General features: G+C 44.1%; 1 protein-coding gene across 6 annotated transcripts in view; it reads right to left on the bottom strand.

Moving 5' to 3' along the window:
• The window catches only part of NECAB2 (N-terminal EF-hand calcium binding protein 2), an 86,646-nt gene that overhangs the window by 41,762 nt on the left and 26,342 nt on the right, over positions 1-18,542 (bottom strand). For all 6 annotated transcript variants that reach the window (XM_064459312.1, XM_064459313.1, XM_064459311.1 and 3 more), the window contains exon 3: positions 3,915-4,023. In XM_064459312.1, coding sequence (XP_064315382.1) covers positions 3,915-4,023 — 109 coding nt within the window. The remainder of the gene's footprint in view (positions 1-3,914; positions 4,024-18,542) is intronic.

The following is an 18,542-nucleotide window of genomic DNA, read 5'->3' on the forward strand; positions in this document are numbered from 1 at the left end:
AACCAACCTCATCTTCCTACTCATATGCCCAACTTTTCTCCTTTCCATCATTTTCCCAACTAAAACAAGTCAAGAAACCAGCACAGACATTGATTCTGTCTACTCCAATAAGGCAGTTCCCTGCTCCTAAAAATACTCCAGGAAATTGAATCAACATTTTGTAATTTGGCTGGTAACAGCAATTACTAATAACCAGCAGGAACATAATTTTCTTCATTTTCTACTCTAGCTGCAAGGTAATTTCAATATCAAACTTTGTTTTGCACACTGAACAAACATGATGGGCAATATGAGAAAAACAGAGACAAAATGGAATATCAAAAAAAAGGCTTTAAAAATAAACAAACTTCGATCAATTAGCAAATAATTGCAATTCAAACAGCCTTTTTGAAATATAAAGTTAATTTTGTTCCTATGTTCCCCTGTAAAATGGAAAACTGAAAGCTCCATTCTACTCCTCTTGCTCGGTGGCAGCAGCACTTGAAATTGCAACCCTAGTACCGAGGCGCGGAAACAAACTCTATAACTCATGGAGAATTATGAAGCAGGTATGTTTATTGCAGCACTGGGTGCAAGGGGGATCACTCCTCCTAACTTGCACACTGCAAGTCATGATGGACAACGCTTATATTGCTCAGTTATATACATATGCATTAGATTTCCTGGAACTAATTCTAACACTTGCATCTTTCTTACCCATGCATTTTAAGTCCCTTTTTCCACATATGGTCATGAGATGGCCTATCCAGTAATCTTGTCACAGTGTATTGCAAGGTGTGTTGGCTTCAGCTGGTGTTCTACTCTTACCTAGATGGAGATGTCCTTAGCTCCTTTGGTCTTGGTTTCGACGGGCACTGGCACCTGCTGCTAGGTTGTTTGCACCCCCCCCAGGACGCTCCCCATCAGGCTTGGGCAGATTACATCCCTGAGTGCATTCTTGCCTGAGGCCCCTTACAACAGTGGCAGTCGTGAGGCTGTTGCCTGTTTGTCCTGGGTGCTTCTGAGTGGAACCTCAGGCATTATGAGGTGGTTTCCAGACAGGAGTTTGGTAGTTCTGCAGTGTAACTTTGTTTAGGCACTTCTTGTCTTGAAGCCTTTCTGACTCCCCCAAAGCAACAAGTTTCAGTCATCATGCAGGCTGTTCCTCTTACCTTACAGCCCAAGGCTACCTCATTATCCTGGCTAAATTTTTGCTCCGGGCCCCAACATTTGTTGAGCTACACTAGACTGCATTAGTAACATTTAACTATTTATTCCCTGAATCCATACTTGGGCATGCAGGAGGCTGGAGGCAGCATCATTCCTGCCCAACCTCCCACAGACCCACCGATTTACTGTGTGGAGAGCAAAAGACAGGACAAGGTGAAGAGCGTGCACACAGCTCGAAGGACTGTACTAGGTGCAAGACTGCAGTCAAGCAAACCACTCATTTCATAGCGGAAAGTACTATAAACAAAGCAGCCCAGCACTGAAACAGGTTTTCTGGAGACTGAGAGAGCTCTTGCAGATAAAAAATGAGGACTATTTTCTTCCCCCAGTTTGATAAATTTGCTGTAGGTGTCTATGCTTTCCAAATCAATAAGCAAGCACCAACTTCATGCAAGGATTTAAATTGGAAGGGTGACCAACTCGTTGCTTTTCCTTCCAGCCAAGAACAGCAGATGCTACACTGCTTTGTGCAAGTATCGATCCCTAACGGGTATTGATGACTGGATCAAGCCAGCTTAGCGAAAGAAAAATACTACTGAATTGTGGGAACTCTTGCCACACTCAGGAGCTGCTCAGCGAGGCCCCAGTTGCTGGCAGCACTGTTGCATGACATTTAAGAAAGGCACATTTTCTTTCTGTCCAGTTTAGAAGACAACCCTCACTGAGGCTCAGAGCAAGCTGCAGATTCTCTACAATCCCCAAGCAAAAATGGACAGCAATCCAATTTCCCATTTCAAGAAGGCCAGAAGAAACATCCATACACTAACGCCCATACACCCTGGTCTACACATCAGCTGTCTGCATCCTTTCAAAGACCAGATGAAAGTTGATAAGCTCAGGCAATGCTATAAATTATTTCAGAAGAGAGTCAGGTGAGCACCCAAGTCCCAGAGCCTACAGAGACCCCACCCAGGAGCATCACCTGGAGCTCAATAAGTAGACCCACAAAGCATAAGGCAGCATCTAGTGTCTATTGAAGAGGAACCACTGAAAGGGATGGATCATTCTCAGCTAATTTTAGTAATAAGAACACTTATGTTCCTTTGATTAATTATTCAGTGAATAGTATATATCAAGCTGGTCTTTGGCATTTCTGATCTTGAAATAAACTTTGGGAAGTACACGCATTGGAAAGACGGGATTTTGAGAAACCTCATATTTACTTTGCTTTCAGAAACATCTTCAGCAGCAGCCTCTGTGCAGGGTTGAGGAGTTTTACACTTGCTGTTTTGGTGCCAGTGCACTCTAGAGTGACCACTGCTTTGCAGGGGTGGCAAAGCATGCACCACTCACGCAGGCAAGACTCAATCTACCTGCTGCCAGAAGGCTTTGTCATTTTTTATTAACCATACTATTATTAACCATTACTTACTTAATTAATTAATTAACCATACTATTATTTTTTAAGCACTTACTGCAAGACTTCTAATTTGAAATTGGATTATCTTTTCATCTGCTTTTTGGACAGATTTTTTCTCTCTAGACGAAAAAGAGCCACACTGGAATATGACTCAAAGCTGGCTTTTGTTTGTATCTCCAAACATCCTAAACTACTGAGGCTTTTGAAGACGGGTTCCTCTTGGAAAGAGAAAACCCTCCGGTGGGCTGCATCCTTTGTGCAGGTGCCCAGCATCATCACTAGCTGCTGGCAGCAGGGGCTCCCACCAGGGCCCTGCAGACCCCACGGCTTCATGCCAATCCTGAACACCGCTCGTGCCAGACACTTGTGAGGGGGCAGACAAACATCTCAGACCCTGCCAAGGGCAAGGGCAGTCAGAGGGGGCACTGAGGGAGAGACAGCAAAGGCAGGCAGAGGGGCTGCTAACGAGTTTGTCACCTTAGTTTAATAGCTTGGTGCAGCCTGCAAAAGCTTTATTCTCAGCGAGAGTAGCCATGTGCCATATTCAGTATCACCTTTGATGCAACATAAACCTAAAGAACACCTAGACCCCTCCTCTGCCATCATTTTTCCCTGCTGCTACTGCAGCTGCGATGCAGAGAGCGCAGTGCTGCTCATGGATCAGTCCACTTGCCTGTGCGGCCTTCCCGGGCTTTGTATGGACAGTAGTACAGCCACATCAGGCTGCTTGGATCAGAGCAGAGCCAAAGCATCTGCAACAGTGGCTGAAGGGCTTGGGCTGGCCTCCGCACAGCTGCATTTCACTTTGAAGAGAAGGGGGCTCATTTCTAATAAGTGCTAGAGCAATCAATGCACTAGGGGATATTCTGAACAGGAGGCAAAGCAGGCATGGTCCAAGTGCAGGGGATACAGAGAGATCACAAAGAGACAAGACCACAAATCATTCCAGTTTGTTGTGTGTAAAACAGCTGGATAGGACAATGCTTACAGAGATTCACACCATTACCTTTTATAGCATAGCAAAGCTTTTAGATGAAGAGGAAAAGCTGAAGAGCCGTTTAAATGCCCTCATGGGTAAAACTAAGCATCATTTCAGACGCTGTAAAGATCAGGTTGCACGAAAGAAAATGGCCTGAGAAAACCACCAAGACAAAAGAAGCCATAGTGACCATCATGATAAGACACAAACCAAGCAGAAACAGAGATTTTGCAAAGTTTTGCAAAGCAAGTTGCACCCCTGCAGCCTCTGTGGTGCTTAGCTCTCCAGAGCAGCACTGCTGCTGCACAACAACGCTGTGATCCAAAGGCTCTGTGAAACAGAGGGTTGTCAGCACAGTGAGCTTACTTGGTGTTGTCCGAGTCAATGGTGTGAAAGAGCTTCTCAAGTTCTTCTTCACTGAGTGTCCCATCAGAAAAAAAGGCCTGAAACTCCTCCAGGGACAGCTTCCCATCATCTGCAAACAGCAACATAGCCACCATTAGGGAGCAGGCAAAGCGAGGGGTACAACGACTGAAAATCAAGAGTTGTGTTCAGATTTAAAGCTTCAGACCAAAAATTATCTGCAAGTGCTTTTGCAGAACTGGCCCTCAACCAAAGCAGAGCTCACCCGCCACAAAGTGTGACCTGGCAGCTCTGGCAGCACCGGGGAGCCAGTTGAAGCTTCATTGCTCCTGTGTGTGGATGCATTGGCCATTAGCAACTAATTGGGCTATTTACCCAAAGCATGACTCAAGTCTAAAGAGGAAAAGCCTGGAAGCTTCATCCTAAAACTGAATTACATTTAAGAAATTATGGAGTGTTTTGTCTACCTTATGTTCAAACGATACAGGGTGCTCATTAAGGGACATATAATACATTAGAGACCCAGGGCTGGAATTAGCAACAGACCCAGCAGCATCTTTTGCCATCTCCACCCAGCTGCATCTTCTCCAACACAGTGCAACTACCAGCTCTGGACAGAAATGCAAAATGACAGCTACCAAGCATAACAAGACACATCTTGCTTCAGTTGTCAGCTGTTTAAACACACAAGGACTGTGGCACCTTAATGTTGTGCCTTTACTCCTAAAGGGAGCTGATGACGCACAGAATCCATCTGCCCAGCTATACGGGCTACAGTTTGCTGGGTCCCTTTTGGCAAACCTACCAGCAAGCAAAGGAGTCACAAGACAGAGGTTCAGTAATGTTCTCCTGGGCACCTAGAGAGGAACATGCTGTAATTTCAGCAGCAAGCTCCAAGCTCATTCTTGAACATTTATTTTGATGCTATCTCTGGCAGGAGGTGCGCAGGCACTTTAGCAGCCTCATCTCCAGCTGTACAAACAGGCCCAGCAGACAGTCAGTGCTTGGGGGAACATGTCTCTGGTCTCAACTCAGAGACTGAAAAATAACATCCAGATTTGAAAAATCTGGCCATACACTTTGCATATTTTTTTTATACATTGGCCCTGGCATTAATTTAATACTAGGCTTACTACAGCCTACTTAAATGACCAACAAAGAAAAAAAAATAATCCATGTTCAAGGGGATATAAGGAGGACTCCTTTGCAACTTTTGCTGATGAAGTGACAAAGGCTTACACCTAACTGTTAAATCTGGAGCCTTTCACTGTGTGTTGTGGACAGGTACAGCACATCTTTAAAACCACAGCTGGAAGTGAGAAGGTCTGAAGTTCAGCAATAAAGCGATGGGAGAGGGACAAAAGAAACTTTAATTTATCTCGAGTTTCTTGTTCAAACCACTAACACTGTTCTGGTGTGCGGCAGTGCATAGAGGGGAATAACTGTCCCCATTCACATACTATTTAGAGTCCTTCCATTCATATCCACAGAAGATGCATAGACTGGAAATGCTGCCTACTTTGCAGTGGAGAATGTATCATTTATTATTTAATCAAATCAATTATAAACCCTGCTGCTTATCTTTCAGGAAATGATGCTAGAGGACAAATTAGTCAACTTACCACATACACATCAATATTTCTTCCCCAAAATAAATAAGTCTGCTGCTCCTGAAACATACCTGCATTGCCAAATGCTAACCCAGTTTCCCTTGCCTGACACAGGCAAATTTAGACCGGTGATAAACTGAGACCAAGATACTTATTTAATTGGCAATTATGAAAGGAATGCAGCAGGAGAACAAAATCTACAGCAACACTGGGTGAAAAGGGCATAATTTTCAGAGCACCACAATTGCTATAGAGAGCTATAGAGAGTACCCAGCCGCCTAAATTGTTTTCCTGTGGTCCTTCCCCAAAATATGGCCTCTTTGAAGCAGGCAGGGTGCAGAATACCAATGCACAGCTCAGAGGACAGGTCCCAGATTTGCTGTCTGTTTCTGACCACAGAAAACTAAAGCATCTGGCAGGGGGAAAAATACTTCAACAAGTACCTATTGCTTTAAGCATCCCACCAGTGTGACCCAGAGTCTAATCCAGTGGTGACACTCTTTAGCTCAAGCCAATAAAAGACTGCTCAGAGCAAAAGCCCCATCCAAACCATCCACCTCCACCTCTGCATATTGCACAAGTGAATGAGCGGCTTTCTCCACAGTGCTCCTATTTATGCAGTATCCTGGCCAAGATCAAGGTTTGGTTTTTTCTGGTCCTGACTGGCAATGAATATATGTCTTCAAGCATCAAGATCAAAAGAATAACGGCATTTCTATCCCACATGGGCTAAACAGTTCTTTATCTAGGGTACAATTCCTGCAAACCTTAAATCAATGCTTGTTCACCTTGAAATTGTCCTTCCACAGAGAGAGCAGGCAGAATTAAATCTGCAGGAAAGTCAGCTTACTGGGAACAAGAAATTGTAAAATCAACTGATTTTTTTTTCAGTAAAGTACTTTAATCCAAATTTACCATTCACTCACCTCCAAAAGACACAAAGGTGTTTTTCTAAAAGTTTAAGGAAGAAGTCTTTTTTCCTTTACCTAGTTTATACCATATAACTTGTCTCTTACATTTTATTCTTGCTTGATTTTTGTTTTTTGAGTAACGTGTGCCAGGCTGCATTTCGCAGCAGCCTCTGAAATGTGTTTAAAATCTGTGCCAAAATTCTGCTCTGACTCCTATCTCGCAGCCTTTTGAGATACAGGTGAGAACAGGGAGGCAGGGGCCAAAATGCATTTTTGGCATTTAACAGCACAAAGTAATAGAGGATGGGTGAAGGATCTAGGAGGAAGAGGAGGTGACAGTGAATTTTATTTAATTTTTGTTGTTTGGAGACCCCACAGAACTGGTTGGCCCCGGCAAGAATTTGAATAAAAATACAAATTTTACTCATAAACAGTGCTCAAGACTTTCACCCCCCAACAAATAACACCACAAAGTACCAGTCAGCTTAAAGCTGGTTGCTATTTAATACAGGCAGGAATACTTGTCTGCAAACACACAAAGCAAAAGTCTTCCAGGGTAACAAGATAATCCTTGAGCTGCATATCTATAATTGTATAACAGCCTGAAAGCCGCGGGTTGCTGGAACTTAAGTGACAAGGAAGCCTACAGGGAACTCGGGTGATAAGGGGAAGCAGACCAGGCTGGGATTTGGCAGTTAAAATTAAAATGGTAGAAAATCCTGGGCAAGGAGGATTAACCACAACATTTACCGTCACCAGGTCCACCCACCACTGTGTGCTGTGATAAGAGCTGATGGAGACGCTGTGCTCCAGGGGTGCCTTATCAGGAAAGTCACAGGAAAGCAAGATTTTTCTGAAAGCAGAAGTGCCTGTGCTGGCCAAAGAATGGATAAGACTTCCAGCAGCCTGGTTTTTGCTGAAAGCTCCTCGGTGTGAGAGAGAAAAATTCTCCAAATGAACTGTCAGGCGTCGTACCAGAGTGGCAGCGACAATTATATGGTTCAACCTCACCCATGCCCTGCCCTGTAGGAGCTCATCTGGGGACACTTCAGTCCTAGGAGGTACTTTTGATAGGAAGGATAACAGAAAAATTGAGATTCCCCATCAAATCTCACTAAGCAAAATAACACATGCATCAGTTTTAAGATTTAGAGAACTCTTTGTGACTTTCACGTGGATAAGCATACTAAAGGCAGACAACCTTCTTTCACTGACTGACCCCCCTTTCATTTAAATCCAGTACTTGAAGTCAACACCTAAGCTTGCAGCAAGGACAAATGCCATCAACTAGAAATCGCCTACGTTGGCACTGATCGGCTGAGAAGAGATAATCAGGCCACAGCTATTCTGCCATCATTTTTTCCTGAGAGCACAATCTTCATTTTACTCTAGCTTTTCAAAAGAATGCAATCACAGGCAAAAACCAAGGCAAATTACCAGCCAGAGTTATCAAAGTTAAAACTAACCAAAGAGAGGAGGATAAAATGATGAACATCAGAAAACCCCCAAGTGGGATCCTATTATTGCTCCATTTGCCATCATGAAAATCTGAGGAGTCTACTTCTAAGGAGTCTAAGCCTTTTACACCTTCTAACTTGCACAATCAGGCTGTTCTCACTCGCTAATGCAGCTGGGGAGTGGAGGGGGTGGGGGGGGAAGAATAAAACTAAGATCATAAATCATCCAAAATATAGGAAATCTGATGGCTGAGTTTTTGGAAATTCACTCAGCAATGCAAATAGCTTAAAGCATCTACAAAATAAGGTCACTGGTCTGAGCCTGTATTTGTTAAATCCATTTTCAATTACATCAGGTTGAGACTATGTTTTCTAGCTGTATTATGAATATATTTCAATTTTTATTTTTATTACTCTATGAGTCTAAAATGCTTTAAGCCCCACTCAGTGTGCAAGTGCCAGCAGAGCTACAGGTAAGCAAACTGTATTTAATTGTGGCCTGTGAATAAAGATTACCACTGCATTTTTTTACTTTTCTTGCAAGTGTGTGTGCAGATTCATGAGCTAGTGAGAACATTGACTAGCTTCTAACCTTGACCCTTCATCCAGTCCCCTAAGAAGTCAGCAGGAGCAGTTTTATTCCTTTAAATGAAGCTGGATATAGACTTGAGTTTTCAGTTCTGGCCTGTTAAAAAAAATGACCTCCAGGTCCACAGATCTGATTTGTGATGGATCTGAAGGATGCAGACAGGATATTAAGTGTGAGATCCCAAAATATCCCCTTTAACAGAGTTTTTAATCTGCAAAACCTGCCTTGAAAGCTGGATGTTCTCCATGTTGAGGCAGCTGGGCCCATTTTGGGAATTTTTTAGTGGGACTGCACCGATGGGGATGTCCTAGGCAGTCCATTGCCTATTGTCCTGTTTCCCTGGGCCATGGCTCCAACTGTAACATAGATACACCCAGAGGTACCTGGAACTGCACCCTGAGAATCGGCTGCAAGGGGAAGTCATACTGACCAGGGGACAGGATAATGAAGCAAATAGGCTTCTAAGCCTGGAGAAAGCCATTTCATCGGCCATTTTCAGAATAATTCAGTGTGGGGTTTTTTTTATACCATTTGTTTTTACCTAGATGCTGTACTGATGAGTGTCTTGATGTTCTCCAACATCTTAACCTATGGCTTTGGGGAGGCTGCTGGGGGATCCCAAGTCAGGCTTGCTGAGCTGCCACTCTCAAGTGAAGCTTGTAGGCCATGTCCCCTGCATCACCGAACGGCTGCGACGGCACCTTGCACAGCATCGCACAGCCTCTCTGCTGGCTGAGGAAGGGGTACGTTCACTGCAGCCCCCGATCTGCTCCCAAAGTTATCTGCAGCTCCTCTGCAGACAGCTGAAAAGTATCCACTTGCTTTGACTCCAGTATCACAGTATTACTTTGGGGGCAATTGAATTTAGTTGGAAGCAGGCCTGGTGATTCACCTGCAGGTTTGGCTGAAGCTGCAAAGCAACACGAGCTCTGCATGAGCAGCACAGCCCACTTTTCAGTGGCTCCTTATGAGGACAGTGCCATTGCCACTGGAACGGAGCCCCTAGAAATGTCTTTGCTAATGAGATGTAACAGACATCATTAAAAGGAAATTACTACAATTACAGTAATTTTCTAGTAAAAGGAATTTAAGGAACAACTACAAAATCACTTTTTTTTTTGAAAGGTAACTAATGCCCAGCCCAGATGTTTTCACAGGGGTTGGTACTGCAACCAAGGGATCCACACAGATAACCTGACAGACAGATTGATGTTTCCATTACAGCTGATAACCTCTGTTCAAAACACTCCTGTGTGTTTCCTGATGCCAGCTGGGATCGCTGATGGGACCAAATGATTGATACTGGCACAGGACTGCAAAGGCTGGCACAGGAGAAGCCACAGTTTCCCACACAGACAAAACCAGTGATTGAACTTCAGGAGCTGGGGTTGTGCTTACTCAACTCATTCAAAAACACTCGATAAATGCTTTTCTTCTTGCCATTGACACAATTTTGAGGTGGTGTCTCCTATCTTCTGCCAGTGACCCCACCACAGCTCCCATGAGCATAACCCACAGCGCTCCTTGCTCCAGGACAGGCTGTGCACATGCACCAGAGCCCAGTGGCAAATGCCACATGCAGCTCTACTTTTAGCATCACCATTTTCTTTTTGCCATGTGTAATACAAACCTTTGGTATTATTTATGTTCCCAGGATATCTTTCCTCCCTATGCTTGTCTGAGGCTTTACAGAGACACAAGTTTCACACAGCAAACAAAGAACATCTCTTCAGAAGTCAGCCGATACCCCTCCCTAGTCATTTACCCCAGTATTAAAGTTCAGCTCTTCTTCTGTAATTTGAAGGTACTTCTCTCTGTATCAAAGCACAGAATCCATAAAACCAAATATTAAGTCAATTTTGGTATTTTCCTTTCTGCTCTGCAACAGATGATGCAGTTTTGTGGTATGATAGGAACTGGTGCATATTCAAAATGCTTCACAGGCACTGATATAGGAGGACCAAGGCTCCTTTTTGTGCCAGGGCTAACCTTTTAATTTTCATTAAAAAAAGGGGGAAACTGACTCATTTCAAAATGACCACATCAGTCAATGTAACATGTTGAGGAATGACTTAAAGCCTGGTTCTTGTACAAGATGATGAGAATGCATGTACTAAACAGAAGATGTCTGGCAATCTTCCCTGTAGGACTTGGCCTGGGGAAAAGTGGGGTTTTTTTTATCACCGGATCAAGCCTTTTGTCATCCTAGAATTAGAAGTAATTTTGAAAATATTTTTAGTGGCAGCTACAGATAGATGTCAAATATAGGCTGGTAGGCAGGGAGACATGCAGGAGTGATATAGCACCTTTTTTTCACACTGTCTTTTGTGAAGTTGCCACCTTTTTTCAGTTCCCCAGATAATCATCACTCTGCTGTAATGAGCTGATTTAAATGGGGTTTTTCTGCACTCACACAACATACTGACTTTGGATGCTTTATCACAGCTATTTAGGAAAGTCTTCCAAAGAAATTCCCAGTTCTTTACAAATTAAATGCTGGAATCAGACTTTCCCAGGGTGCAAACAACCTGGCCAGGTTTAATGCAATTGCTAGTTAACAGAGGCTACAAGCCCTATCTGAACGTTTAGGAGAGGAGTCAGAGAGACATGCCAGTAGTCCACAAAGCTTTCCTAAGCCATCGTTTTCCTGTGGAAAACAGGAGGTAACCTCTTTCAGTCTTCCTCTTGCTAATTAAATTTCTTTTCTTGCAATTTAGAAAGAAAGTTAGTGTCAACTGCTGATTTCAATACATTCGCTTCACAACTGGAGTGGGCCAAGAAAATACTGAGTCAGCCCTTCCACGTGCTACTGCTCTGCAATATTTTATGAAAACCGCAAGTGATCTGGCCACCTGTGGCACTTTGTACATGAACATGTTGGTCTAGCTCAAGGCAGACTAGTGGGAAAACATCGGGAAAAGAAACCGTAGCTTGCACTAAGCAATCTTCTGGTCAATAGTTCATGTTAAGAGACAACACCTGCTCACTTGATGCCTGCCTTTGGGCTCCAGTCTGGGCAGCTGAGAGGGGCCAGAGGGGAGGCACCCTGGATGGATGCACACCAAGGGTATTTACTGGTCAGCGTGGTAGCACATAGGAGACCTCAGAGCTCCTCTGGCCTAAATAGCATAAATATATTGCATATAATAAATAAATAAATATAAAGAGATTGGAGACATACCTTCTCCCCCCTTTCTTCACTCTCCCCCATCAGGAGATCTCTGCTTCCAAGCTGTTGCAGCCATCAGCAGACACAACTTAGCTTCAGACAATACAGCTGCCACTGCCTCTCAGTTATTTTTCATCTTAGTTGGCCTCAGCCTGTCTCCTTTCTGTTGGGTGTTATCAAATGGCCGACTGAGTTTGAATAACTGTAGCCTTTTAGCACCTTTGATTTATTTGTCCATTCAAATTGTTTCCCCTGTGAATTACACAAGCACAAGCCGCCATGGCAAAGCAGCAGATTCCTGTGCAGAGCTTGCAGCGTCCTAACCCAAAGAGCCCAATTCTCTCTCTCAAAGACTTTGATTCTCCACATAGTCAAATATTTGTCTTGCTCTCCCCATTGTTACTTAGCCCCATCTTTCTCTGTCATCCTGAATGTTGTCTTCCTTCTCCATTAATGTGCCTTCAGCACCTTCCCTCCTCACGCTTCCCATCTTCTTTTCCTTTTTGAACTCCTGGATGTAACGTGTAATATTGTTATCGGATTTCTGAGTTAGAGGGAATTGTATGGAGAGAAGTGGCTGAAACATCATCAACCTTTGATCCCTACCACTCAACCCCAAAAATTTCTGTTTATTGCCCAGGCAGCCTTATTGCAGACCCCTTCTTTAGTCACCCTTCTGAAAATCTGCATTTCAAAAGCACCAGCAAGATCTCCACTACCAAACCACCAGTCAAATCACACAAGCTACTGACAGCCTCTCTAAGCATTTGATCCAAAGGGGAATTAAATACAAAGACAGCACAGCTTGTTGTAAATATGAGACCACACCATGCTCCAGCAATCCCAAAGCTGTAAATCCTGACTTCAAAACTTCCTCCTTCTATTTAAGGCAAAATTCTCCCAAGGAGACCTTGCTAAAAGAGAACAGAACCTGCCTCCTACAGTGCCCTAAAAATGACTGTTCTGCACAGGAACTACAACCATGAAAAATACACTGAAATAAATAGTGGGAGAAAAACTGATATTTGTATATGTACATTAAAATATTAAATAGCATAGCTACTATTTTCATATGCAACAAATAGTTCATTTCTATGCATCAGCAAACCACAGTGTTACACGTAATTCACTCCAAGGTTAAGTATTTCTTTTTATGCACAACAGAGGTGGCCTGGGAATCACAGAGAGATATTTAAATCTGCTAAGCTCTGCCACCATCAAAGCAGAGTAGTGGGTTTATTTGGGATACTTTTTTGCAGTTCCCCCTATGCACATCAAAAGCTACACATGGTTTCAGGCTGTTGCAAGGCTCTTACTCCTACCATGCCATAGTCCTCCTCCAGATGCATCACACCAGGTATGCTGAAAGGCAGAAAGCTCAGGGTGATGGGCAGAGATGAAAAACCATGGCAGCACGCAGGGTGTTCTCCTTCAGGTCTCCTACGACAATGAGACAGGGGCCTGAGGGAGCTCATGCATTCCTGAACTCCAAGTTACCTTCACCTTATCTGAACAAAAAGCCTCTGAGAAGCTGCCATGGGTAACTTATTGCGGAACCCCTTCTCTCCAGGGTGGCTGAGGACAGATCACATACCTACACTGGTGCCTGACCACCTGCCATGTTTAGCAGCAAAGAGGAAAACCTTGGGTTTCTCTGTAGGGACAAATCAGAATGTCACTTCTGAAGCTTATCAGGAGATCACTTCATTTCCATCTCTGAGAAGGCAGCCAAAACCTGTGTTTTGCTGAAAAGCAGACCCTGGAGTTACAGCTCCCTCCTGCCCCCAGTCAGACTGGGAGAATACGACTGATAATCTTGGGAAATTGCTGCAGCAGCCACGGCACAGACACAGCAGGTCTGGTGCAGCTGTCAGTTATACTCTATCCCACCGGATTTAGGGAACAGGTCAAGACAAGGAGCCCCACAGCTCTGTGCATTGAGATGAGCAGCAAATCCAGACCACAGAGCTCACCCAGCATTCCGCCTCCTTAGACAGCAGCAGCACAAGCGTGCTTTGCCAAAGGTCAGGGTGAACAGGTAAGAGAGAAGGAAGAAAATTTTAGATAGCAGTGATTTAGATAGCGTTCTTCATCTCAAGTCAAATCCTGTGCGGAAACACCATCGTTTCCTGATAGTAACTTCTCACACATTCTTAAAATACATCACAGTCTGTACAGGGCCCTCTCACTCCCAGAAAAGCAGCAAAACAGGCAGCCCTCTGATGAGGGAGGAGAGAGGACCATATATACTATACTTGCAGCAGAACAGACTATAGCAGAGCCCAGACTATGGGGCTGCAGACCTGCCACAACCTTGCCCAGCAAGTGTATATATCTAACCATTTCTCCAAGACTACAAATACAAATAACACCAAATTTTGGTGTTATTTCACTGGAAGAGCAAGAAAGGAAGATCCTGGCATTATACTGACCTCCTCTGCCAAATTAATGTCCCTGCTTCCAAGTGGGGACAATTCAGAAAACAGATTTAGAAAGGCAACGTATCTAATTTTTGTGCCGTGCCCCAGCTGGTAACATAATACTTGAAACATTCAGGAACTATCAGCACCAGGCAGACAGCCAGTAGCCAAGTTTTCAAACTTGGTCATTAAACTTTGGCAGAAACATCAAAAAAAGTGAACCTGGGATGTTATATCAGGAAGCTTCAATCAACCCGAAGCAGAGGCTAGCGCTACCAGCTCCAGTACGCTGTGGTTCTGCAACACCCTATTAAAACCAGATATCCTGGAAAGTTCAGAAACAGGCACCAAACAGCCCTAATCCTCTTCTGTTCCTCATAAACCAGCCATTCTCACTTGCTTTTTCTTCTCTCAGATGTAGATGAGTATCTCAGAGGGCCAGGGTAGGGTTTGCACTGTTTTCAGCTTGCAGGCACCACACTCAATCTGGACACAGCACAGTTTCAACGGCAGAGCCACTGCCACCTTCTCTATGAGCTGCTCGGGAGGGATGGCTGCTGCTGTACCACAGCACTGGCCTCTCCCAAGGACAGCCCTGGCAAGAGCCACAGGCAGCGTTTCAGCTGCTGCCCTTCCCAGAGAAGCAGAGTGCTAAGACAGTTAAAAATATTCGCTATGAATGCAACTTCAACATTTTATTTTTATTTCCTGATCCATGCTCGCAGAAGTTGCATTTCAACCTAACCAAAGGATTTAGTATAGAAGCCAGAACCAGCCCCTGGATGCAATGGCTGCACCAGGTCCCCATGGGATGGAGGGGTCTCCCTGTGTCAGGAATGAGCCACCCAGCCACAGGCAAGTCTGAAGCCTCACCTGGTTTCTGTCACTGGCAACAGTTACACCGTGACTTCGTTTGCCCCTTGTAAAATAAACGTTATTCTGTGCTTACTAAAACTCTCGCAAAGGATGAAAAGCACCACTATAACTGACCTTTTACTACCACCAATAAGAGGAAGGCAGTGGTGTTGTGGCTGTTTTGGTGCAGTAGCCACTGGAGTTGTTGAATGTTGACAAATTAGCAGCAAATTACTGTGGATTAGAAAGCTACAAACTCATCGCTTTCTGCAGTCCCATGAAACAATACCCAGATTGCATTGGCAGCATCAACAGTTTCCATTCAGCTAACAAGCTGCCCAGAGATGAAGACAGCAAATTAAACTGACTCAAAAAGCAGATACCTCATTTGCATTCTCAGAAGGCAGAAAAAGTTACCCTACGGCATTATCATTTGCAGCATGTAGGACATTCAGGTCCTTGTGCCAGGACTGACAAGAAGTTATTTGAATAGCAAATCAGAACCTGCATAATTAATAACTTTCTTCCATGTCTTAACCCCTGGACTGTGAAGCCCAGGCATTAAGCCTACAACACTGGTCTCTTGCAACATGATCATTTGCTTCGTGAGCTTAGTGGTCTCAAAATTCCCATTGAAAAAGTTACAGCCTCCAAACTAAACTACTGCTCATGTTCGATGGTCCCTCTCTAGAAACTCCTCTGCCAACAGCCAAATCTTCGCTACAAACTTCTTTTTTTGGTGTAAGCCGTGCGTCAGGACTCGGCACAAATGAGAACCAGAGCAGCCCCTCCCCATGGTATGCTCCGGCAGGTTTCCAGCACCACCCATCCTGGCTACCAGTGGGTTGCATGGGGAGAGCAGCGAAGTGAAACCTGGCTGAATCCAGCACAGTTGCTCTTAATAAGCTTCTGCAATTCTCATTAATTTTCACAGAAGAAAATGTAAGCCCTATGCTCAGTGTTTCCAGCTGTATGTGGTGGGCCAGATGGGTGTCTCAGTCCTGCCAGAGATATTTAACTTCTCTAAAACAAGGAATGCAGATCTTTTCCACTCTTTCATCCATTTGCTTCAGCAAACCAGCTGAGCAGCCCAGCAGAGCAGTCTTGCAGAGAAGGTGGATCTGCTCTGAAAAGATTGCAAAGAAAAAAAACACCCAAATATGTTTTTCTGCTTCAGTGAATTAAACAAGGACATCTTTAATCACATATTTCTGCAACTAGCGTTTAACAAAGCTGCAGCATTAATATCTTTTCTATTCATTTTTTGTAGTTGTTTGTTTCAAAAGTAGGTTTAAAAACCCAGGACTTCTGTCAGGCTTCTCAGTTTTAAGGGAGGGGAAAGATATTTGGCTGTCTTTTCCACAATGCCCCATGTTGTAGAGAATAAAGTACAAATAACAAAATATAAATTAAAACAAATGACGAATACGATAACCAGCCACACTGAACAACAAGAGCCACCACAGCATCAAGCTGCACAGTGAAAACCTGCTCCCTGACCCACGCCAAACGGGTGCTGGTTTAACAAGTAGGTCAAGAGCGCAGCACTGCAAAAGGCAGTTTGATGTGTTCCCCTCAGATTTAATTGCAAACATATCCAAAGCCCTTTAGTATCACCACGAAAGGCAGAGGGAAAATTGTGTATCAACTCTTGTTTTGAAGCACCCCCTGACCTCCCCTGTCTCAGCGTCAGCCAGCTGGCTCCTTTCAGCCCCTATCCCCATCATCCCAGCCACTGGCTCTGGGGCTCTGCGGTTCAGCCTGGCTGACTTTAATTTGGCTATATCTAAAAAGAGGAAAAAAACTATTTGAAAGGTAAAGCCATTGGAAAAATGTCCACAAGTTTTGGGGGTTTATTTGGGGTTTTGGTTTTTGTTTTGGGGTGGGTTTTTTTCCCCCAGGGGAAAATGGGGTCACCTGCCTTCTCTTCTTAAAGAAAACTTTCAAAGGAACATCTGAAAATCTCAGACTCAAAGTATTTCAGCTTTGTTTCAGTTTAATCCTAACATTTCTCCCTCAGCGCTGACAACAGCCTCTCAATTTTTATTTTACTTTTCCACAGCAAACCTGAGTAAGTATGCACTGAGTTCCTACGCCAGTATGGAAAGAAGAGAAAGACCCTCTGGTATAGTTTTTCATTGAAAACTGAGAACCATGAACACAAACTGATGGGGGTGACCAGTGCATGGGGGCTGTTTCCTAACACAGCACTGGGGAAGGGTCCCCTGCTCTCTCACCCAGTCCTGCTGCAGCTCATTAAAATGCTTCTCCAGGAGGACCGGGTTTTAGAGAAGCCTTTGTGAATTTTTAATGCCATGTGCTACTTAGCTTTTGCTGAATCCATATTTTCTCCATGCCATGTCAGCAGCATTCGCTGCAGCTACGTAACCTGCAGCAGCAGCCACGTGCAGCCTTTCCCAGCGCGACTGATAACACAGGATCAGCCAGATCCCAAGGGGATGGCACATGGACAGTACAGGGAGATGCTGCCAGACCCTGCTGCAGACCTCTGCAATGTAAACCTCTCTCAGGCCACCATGCAGGAATCAAGTGGTGCACTCATGGGACAGCACATCGAGCAGTGCTGTTGTATATCGGCACGTCCAAACCCACCAGCACAACACTGTTTGCAGCCTCTGCATAGGGAACTTTTGCTCTCTTCCCTTCTTTTCTTTTTAAGATCTTATGCCAAGAGAAGCATAAAGGTGATAGCTGGAGAGCGGAGGGGGAAGCGATGGAGGCTGGCATGAGCAAGCAGGTGGGAAGCCAATGCACTGTGCTGAATGAGAAGGAAAAAGAGAGCATGGACCATGAAAGTCAAGAGACCCAAATTGTTTGACATATGGGTAAAGCATGAACCACCTTCTGCTTTCAGCAGAACTGAATTAACACAGGAGCATGGCAGCACTGAGGGCCTCCAGCACTTATGGTGATGCTCAAGAGTTTACAAGATAGAACACACTTATTCGAGCTTTCTTCTCCTCCCCCAGGCTCTGGTAACAAAATCACTGGAATCCTTTTGTAGTTTAAAAAACAAACAAACAAACAAACAAAACAATTAAAAGAATCCCACCAAAACCAACAGCATCCACATTTCACAAAAGTGCCATCCCAGGAAACATTATACACGCTATTCATAGGAAATCCAAATTACTGGCCTCTTTTTTTTTTCCCAGAGCTGGGGAGCCCTGAGATGGGGAGCATCCTGCTCCATTCTGCTTGGGACTTGCAACAGGACTAAAGATAACCAAGCGATCAAGAAAGAAAAAACAGGAGTCACACTGCACATGAAGATTTCACTGTGGGTTGCTTGATTTAGTGATAGAAACGCTCGACGGAACACTGCATTTTTTTTTAAAAAGAGTCAAAATTACAAGTTTTAGCTAATGGAATAGAAAATGTTAGATTTAGCCCTTGATATCTCCTGTGATGTTAGATCAAACCCTCCTCACATGAAGGAGATTTATTAGCAGAAATTGGTCCCATTTGAAGCAATAAGCATCCTGGTGCAGGAGAAAGCTCATCTAAAAGCTTCATCAAAGGAGCCATTTACAGAGTTGTTTTCTGTCTCCCAGCACTAGGAGCTCACATGTCACTGCCAAACCTGTCATGGAAAAGCT

The sequence above is a fragment of the Phalacrocorax carbo genome, chromosome 8 (assembly GCF_963921805.1).
Source record: "Phalacrocorax carbo chromosome 8, bPhaCar2.1, whole genome shotgun sequence".
Classification (NCBI taxonomy): Eukaryota; Metazoa; Chordata; class Aves; order Suliformes; family Phalacrocoracidae; genus Phalacrocorax; species Phalacrocorax carbo.